Raw genomic sequence first — 7,278 nt, 5'->3', positions numbered from 1 at the left:
TGACAAGTAGCAGTTGCGACGGGTAATAACTCCGCGCACAGCCTGAGTGCACACTTTTACGAGACGGGTAACTCTTCTCAGGCAAGTCAAGAGCAGACTAATGAGCTGTTCCTACGGGACTCGATCCAAACACGAGAGAGGAAAACATCCTGGCGGCTCTGACACCACCGAGAGGAAAGGCTATATAAGCCCTTCGAAAGGAGAAAGCCGCCAAAGGCTCAGGGTGCAGACTCACTGACAGCAGCTCAGGCTTTGCATCCAGAGGAACCACAGACTCTGAAGTAAACCAAAGCTGGGCCCACGCTATGGATACCAAGGACTGTCCAACCACTATTTCTTCTTCGACATCATGCCAAAGCTGCTCTAGGATTACCAATTTTGGGATCACTTCTTCGGACACCAGCTGCCAGCGTGGTGATCTTGAGGCCAGCAGCTGCCAACCAACTGGCCGTGTTCTGAGAACCCTCCCGCCCCGGGGCCGCCAACCTACCCGCTGCTTTGGTCCCATGCCCACCTGCTTGGCGAACAGCTTCAGCGCCTGCACCTCTGGGGATGACTGGGGCTGGTGCGGTGAGGGCATCAACAGCAAGGAGAAGGAGACCATGCAGATCTTGAATGGCCGCCTTGCTAACTACCTTGAAAAGGTGCGAACGCTGGAACGAGAGAACGCTGAGCTGGAGTGTAAAATCCAGGAGGAGTGTAACAAAGAGCTCACTGTCGTATGTCCTGATTACCTGTCCTACTACGCGACCATCGAAGAGCTCCAGCAGAAGGTAAGATTCTCGGCAACCCGTACGGTCAAGTTTTGCATTGACGTTCTCCCAGCAACAGTCATTTGCTAAACTTTGATATGTTTATTTCCTTTTCTGCTGAAAAATATGTTGTGGAATCAGAAAATGTTTTGAATGAAATCGTCATCTTGATGCACTATTCAGAGTTATATTCGTGGCGTTTGGTTTTCCAGAGAAATATGCTCTGCTGTTATTTTAACCAGCTGACTCGGGACCAAAATGTGTTAACAACATATTGATGCCATTTCTTTAACCAAAATAAGAATACAGGAATCCGAGAACATGAGTTTTGTGTTAATAAGTTTCTAACCAGTTTAATTTTCATCCATGTTTTCAATCTTCACCCCTTTTTCCATTTGATGCTTATTTCACCACCTCCCAATTGTTCAAAGAGCTTTTTCCCACGCCAAAGCTGACTTTCCAATCAGAGTGACATGCTGCTGCTACATGTGCTGGACTTACCGTATTTTGCCACGTATAATGCACACCACGTTTTAGAACTGAGTCCCGTGGATGATTTGCATTATACACATGAATTAGTACTGCCTATGTATAATGCGCATCCTCATTTTTCCCTCAAAAATTTGGGCAAAAAAGTGTGTGTTGTAGGTGACAAAATACGGCATTCTGTTTATTAGCTTAACAAATATTTACTGAGCACAATGACGAGGCACCAGACACTATTGTAGGCTCTGGGAACACACTGGTGAACTGAAACATCCCTGCCCACCTGGTGTTCGCATTCTAGTAGATCGTGGTATGTGATGCAAATTTAAGGTAGGCTTTATAGTTTCATGGTCACACATCTACTCAAGCTTTTATTGAAGTAATCTTTGCTTAACTTTTAGGAAAATAACAAAGGTTCTCATCTTCCAAACTTGCCCAAACTTCCCAAGGATAGCTATGAAAAGCCTTTCCCGGTGGACTGAAATACGTGGCATCCCCTTGGTTTGTAAGGAAGGGACCTTGGTGTGTGTCTCATTTGTGTGTGCAACTTCTTAATTCTAGATCTTGTGCACCAAGGCTGAGAATTCCAGACTGGTCTCACAAATTGACAACACCAAACTGGCTGCTGATGACTTGAGAGCCAAGTAAGCCCGCCCAGCCCCGTCTGTCATTCACGACAGAGTCCGCCCCGCATTGGACGCTAAACTCCCAATAAGATTATCCACACGCCTGCTCGCCCTCCTGCCCATACCGTGATGGCGCTAGCCCAGAAGAGACCTTCAAATCCAATACACTATTGAGTCTAATAACCACTGACATGTTGTATGCATGTAGCTATGGTTTCTAACACATAAACCCATCTGATTACCTAAGAGTTTAGTAACATAGGTAAGGCATATATACTGTTACCCCATTTAAGGTGAGAACACTATGGCTTAATGGGGTTCAGTTACTTATGCGAGGGCATGAAGCCAGTGCAAACCAGAGCCCCCAACTCGGATGCAAACTCTCTTAAGTCCCAACCCGATGCTCTTTCCACTTTCACTGCCTCACCTCGAGGGGCAGGGCAAGGAGGATCACCTCCCTCATCTCAAAGAAGAGCTATGTAGCATCACTCTGGCAAACAAATGTAGGAACAATAATCAAGTGGTGATCTTTATCAACTGATTTCAGCTTTAAAGAAAATGAGACACACAAGAGAAATACGGTAAAGGAGAGGCCGAGAGGAAAATGCAGAAGGACATTCTGTGCGGCTTGATGGTCACCACCTGCATGTTAACGTCTTTCACTTCATGCCCCGTTTTGAAAGGTATGAAGCGGAGGTGTCCCTGCGCCAGCTGGTGGAGGCGGATGCCAACAGCCTGCGGAGGATCCTGAACGCGCTGACCCTGAGCGAAGCTGACCTGGAGGCACGAGGCCAATCTCTGCGGGAGGAGCTCCTTTGCCTCAAAAACCACCACGAAGAGGTTAGAGAAAGCCCCGCCTAAGGCTCCAAAAACAACACGGATTCCTCTGAATTGAACTTGACAAAGGGTGTCGCCTCTAGATAATCTGGTTTTTAGTCCTGATGATGCCTGCATTACTACGACTGGTCTGATGTGTTTCAAATCAATTGCCTGTAACACAATATCTGAAGCCTCTTGCTGTCCTCTCCTACCTTTCCAGAAGAAGGAAGCAACCCGGATTTATTGTCCTCATAGATTTCTCACCTTTTTTAAAGAAAAAGATTTTATTTACTCATTGTTAGAGAGGGGAAGAGGCGGAGGAAGAGAGGGAGAGAAACATCAATATATGGTTGTCTCTTGTATGACCCCCACCCAGGACCTGGCCTGCAACCCAAGCATGTGCCCTGACTGGGAATCGAACCGGCGACCCTTTGGTTTCCAGGCCGGCCCTCGATCCACTGAGCCACACCAGCCAGGGCAGCTTCCCATCTTTCTGTCGGCATCCCTACACAGATTCCTGCCCCTACTGGTGTAAATCGATATTGGCATAAGCCTGTATCAGCACTGGAGACTATGGTCTCTCATAAATTCCACCTCTATGCTGCTTCATCCATTCACCATCCCTGGAAATTATCTAAATTCTTTAAATCCCTGCGCTTGCTAGTCACTTCCTCTCAATGCTGCACATATTTGAACACATAGTCATACCTGAAATAGCTTTAAGTCACTTTATAGCAACTCAAATGCAGCTGTGAATCATGTGTTCCTTTATTGTGGGCTATATTTCAGACTCAATTAAGCTAAATTGTTGCTGTTAGGCAGAAACAAGAACGAGGAAGTCATCTATTCACCAAGGGACTTCACACCCTCTTTCCGTCCATAGGAAATCAACTCCTTACAGAGCCAGCTGGGGGACAGACTGCACGTCGAAGTGACCGCTGCCCCTTCTGTGGACCTCAACCGGGTTCTGCAAGAAATGAGGTGTCGGTATGAGTCTGTCATGGAGGCAAACCGCAGAGACGTGGAACGATGGTTCAACCTGCAGGTAGGGAGCGGGGAGAGTCAAAACCAGTGAGTTGGCCTTGCACTTGCAGGGGCCTTTTCATCCAAGCGATGATGTCCTTCACGCTCTCCACCACCTTTGACTGTGTTTCAGATGGAGGAGCTGAACCAGCAGGTGGTGGCCAGCTCTCAACAGCAGCAGAGCTGCCAGAAGGAGATCATCGAGCTTAGACGCGCCGTGAACGCTCTGGAGGTTGAACGGCAGGCCCAGCACCGCATGGTACGCGGCCACTGACCGAGCCCAGCACAAGAGTGGTGGCGACGGCCCCTGACACTAGCAGGCTGCAGCGATGTTTCCCAAACTGCGTCCCTCAGAGCAACAGTCCCTCTGTTGGTTAAAGGGTCCATGGCCAAAACAGGACTTGGTGGTCAGCTAAGCCTGGGAGATGCTGGATGAAACAAGGGTTGAACAGGGGGGCCTTCCTGGGGGCGTTGGGTAAGCTGGCACAGGTACCCTGCCTCCCCCAGAAGGGGGTGTATGGCATTCAGCACTCTGAAACTTATTTGAGTGTGGACCCCTTTTTGAAAGAGTATCTCATGGCCGCAATGATCCATGAATACACTTTGGGAAACACTAGAAGAGAATTTTATGTAATGCAAAGCATTTTTACAAATTATCGAATTTATAAAATAACCCTCTGAGAGGGGGTGGCACAGTTATGAAGCCAATTTTATGGAGGAGCCTTGGGAGGCGAAGTGACTTTCCCAGATCGTCTCACCTGTCTTGTAGGTCCCAGGGCATTAGGTCCCAAAGGAAATGAAAGTCTGAGCCAGAATTCAGGTTTCAAAGTTGGAACTGATCGCGCTTTTCTGAAGTAAAAAATAGTTCAGTGCTCTGGTACGAAGGGGATTAGGGAGACCTTGCCCCGAGGCCGGCTTTATCACGAGCTAGTCACATGTCCGGGACAGCTCATTTAAGCTCTCCAGCCTCAGCGTTCTCATCTATAAAAAGCGGGATAATCATGCAAATAATAGGTTATGCCAAAACCTAAAATCCCATTATCCATAAAACTTACAGAATGATAGAGCAGGAAGGAACTTGCATCATCCGAGTTTCGGCTCATAGTCTGCACATGAAAGAGCGGATGTGATGAGGGGACTGTTTATGGCTAATGCTGCTCACTTCCTTTTTGAGGTACAAACACTCCCCGGGTACCACGGTAATGGGTTTTTAATTCCTAGGTGTGAGATAAGCTGGAATATTTTTTTTCTTTCCTAGGTAGGAAAGTGTGGTAGGTGATTATCTAGTGATTAAGAAACAGGAAGATACGTGGCACTTGGATAAAGGGAAGCAAGCTTAGTACAGCTGATAATTGTGTTTTTGGATGTATTTGCTTCGGAGATAATAAGAGGGCTTGGAGATTCGTTGGTACCTGGTACAAAGGAACCCGTGTTGAAATGGTACAGATCACAAGGGGCCTGGGCTTAAAGCAGTCATCACGATAAACCCTGCTTTCCTCCTGCCTGGCAGAGGGACTCCCAGGAGTGCATGCTGGCGGAGACAGAGGCCCGCTACACGGCCCTGCTGACCCAGATCCAGGGTCTGATCGATCACCTGGAGGCTCAGCTGGCGGAGATCCGAGCGGCCTTGGTGTGGCAGAACCAAGAGTACGAGGTTCTGCTGGACATCAGGGCGCAGCTGGAGAGCGAGATCGCCACATACCGCGGCCTCCTGGAGAGCTCGGACTGCAAGTACGTTGAGTAAAAACATTTTCAGGGGAGAGACACTCACACACACATAGGCGCCACCCCTGGCAACCGGGCGGCAGGTGCTTTGACCTCCCCAGTGACGGGGAGCCTGGGACCCAGGGGACCACACACTCTCTCAGGCTGTGTGCCACTTGGAGATCTGCAGTTAGAACCCAGTCTAGCTTAGCTCAGTTGTTTTGAAGAGTCCATGTGCCCGGTTAGCTCGTTGTAGGTTTTTCAGCTTCTTAAGAGTTTTAAAAATTACTAGGGGAAAAAAATGGTTTCTTGGAAGACGAGCATTCTTGGTGACATGCAGGTGTCCCCCCCTGAAGGGGACGTCTGCACTTGGTGGACTCGAACAGAACGGCCCTGCTCTCCTGGGAGGCACCTGCTCAGGCCAAAACACCCGACTCTACCCAGCCGCCTTTTTTCTCGATGCTAAAACCATCACATACAAATGTGTGTTTCAGCATATTTTTCCTAGACGTTTTTAAATAAGAAGTGTACCAACCCATAAGAAATTGATCCAGAGCATGGGCTCTTTGAAGCAACTCAGTCCGAACTAACACTCCAAAGGCAAACTTGGTTACGATTGTTAACAAGACATCCCTCCCCAGAATAATCCGTGGCGTCGGTTCATCGAGTTCTTGTAACTGGCGTGTTGGCGCTGTGCTAGCACAGTGTTGACCAGCGCTACCACCTGCAGGAGCTGCGATATAGCGAAGGGCCTTGAGTCAGCGAAGAAAGATGACGCTTTCTGAGGAGTTCTTACTGCTTCTGACTCCAGTTCTCTAAAGATGGCCCGTTTACAAACACCCGCAGACAGCTCTTGGGAGCGTCCTGATGAAGCTTTGAGAACTCTTCCGTGGGAGCGGTTCAGGCCCCCAGTAGTCCTGCAATTAACCCTCTGATGGGAAAGGTGTCTGATTAGCTTCCTTTCCCCGGGTAATAAGCCCCTCAACGTGTGCCTTCTCACTGTCCTCCCTGTGAGTTTAGTTCCCTTTATATCCACTCTGCGGATGAAAAACTAGAGTCAGGAACAGTCTGAGGGCGCCAGCAGGTAGCTGGCAGAGCTGGACCCCTCCTGGTCTTGACCCCCCACACGGTGTTCCCCCGTGAACAGGGCTGTGGCGCTCCCTGGAATGGGAGCCCACACAGCCCGATACTTCTACACCTGGGATGCTGCTTTCCCGTGGATGTGGTCTGGTTCTTCTTCTTCCTCTAACAACAGTACAAAGTGAGGCAATAAGTGTTTGTTTTGAACGACACGTGTTGAAAAATTAACCACCACCATCTTTGCCTTCCCTCAATCACAGGTAAAATTCTGTTTTCTTCTAGGCTCCCCTGTAACCCGTGTGCCACCGAATGTGAGCCTTCCGTTTGCACGGCCATGGAATGCGCAGCCCCAGTGCACACGGCACCCTCAGCTCCCCGAGGGACGCCCGAGCCCTGCGGTGCCTGCAGAGCCCTGACCCACCTCCTGGGTAAAATCTGCACTGTCACCAAGGAGATCAAGGATGGGAAAGTCATCTCTTCTTACGAGCACGTGCAGCCTTGCTTCATCATCAGAGCTGCCCAAGCCTAGCCCCCCAGGGTGACAAAAATGGCCCTCGTTCATGAAACAGGCCAACACTTGTTCCTGCCAAAAAGGCTTAAGGGTTCCCCAGCCCCTGCAGGTACTTAGTTTCTTTCTACTACGGTGGGTCGCCATCGACGGAATAGCTTTCATTCTGCTCCTTCCCCAAGTGTCCGTTGCCACGCTGACGCCAACCGACGTCCTCTGGAAGCACAGCTCACACTCGCCTGAGGAGCGAGCACTGAGCTGTCGGTGCCCAAGAAGCTGA

The 7,278-nt window shown here is 49.4% G+C and overlaps 1 protein-coding gene across 1 annotated transcript; it reads left to right on the top strand.

The window, feature by feature from the left end:
- The first annotated feature begins 305 nt into the window (after positions 1 to 305).
- Positions 306 to 7,019, top strand: KRT39 (keratin 39). The gene is made up of 7 exons (XM_045836740.1): positions 306 to 773; positions 1,800 to 1,882; positions 2,548 to 2,704; positions 3,567 to 3,728; positions 3,840 to 3,965; positions 5,217 to 5,437; positions 6,773 to 7,019. Exons 1-7 carry the CDS (start codon positions 306 to 308, stop codon positions 7,017 to 7,019), a joined length of 1,464 nt encoding a protein of 487 aa, XP_045692696.1.
- The last annotated feature ends 259 nt before the right edge of the window (positions 7,020 to 7,278 follow it).

The sequence above is a fragment of the Phyllostomus hastatus genome, unplaced genomic scaffold, assembly GCF_019186645.2.
Source record: "Phyllostomus hastatus isolate PE091 unplaced genomic scaffold, TTU_PhHast_1.1 phas_contig_210, whole genome shotgun sequence".
In the NCBI taxonomy this organism is placed as follows: Eukaryota; Metazoa; Chordata; class Mammalia; order Chiroptera; family Phyllostomidae; genus Phyllostomus; species Phyllostomus hastatus.
The sequence above is the reverse complement of the archived record's forward strand: the minus strand, read 5'-3'. Positions and strand labels throughout refer to the sequence as shown.

Coding starts and splice junctions, on each gene's coding strand:
- KRT39 (XM_045836740.1), top strand. CDS start 306: ATGGATACCAAGGACTGTCCAACCACTATTTCTTCTTCGACATCATGC. Junction 774..1,799: donor TCGAAGAGCTCCAGCAGAAG/GTAAGATTCTCG, acceptor TCTTAATTCTAG/ATCTTGTGCACCAAGGCTGA. Junction 1,883..2,547: donor GCTGATGACTTGAGAGCCAA/GTAAGCCCGCCC, acceptor CCGTTTTGAAAG/GTATGAAGCGGAGGTGTCCC.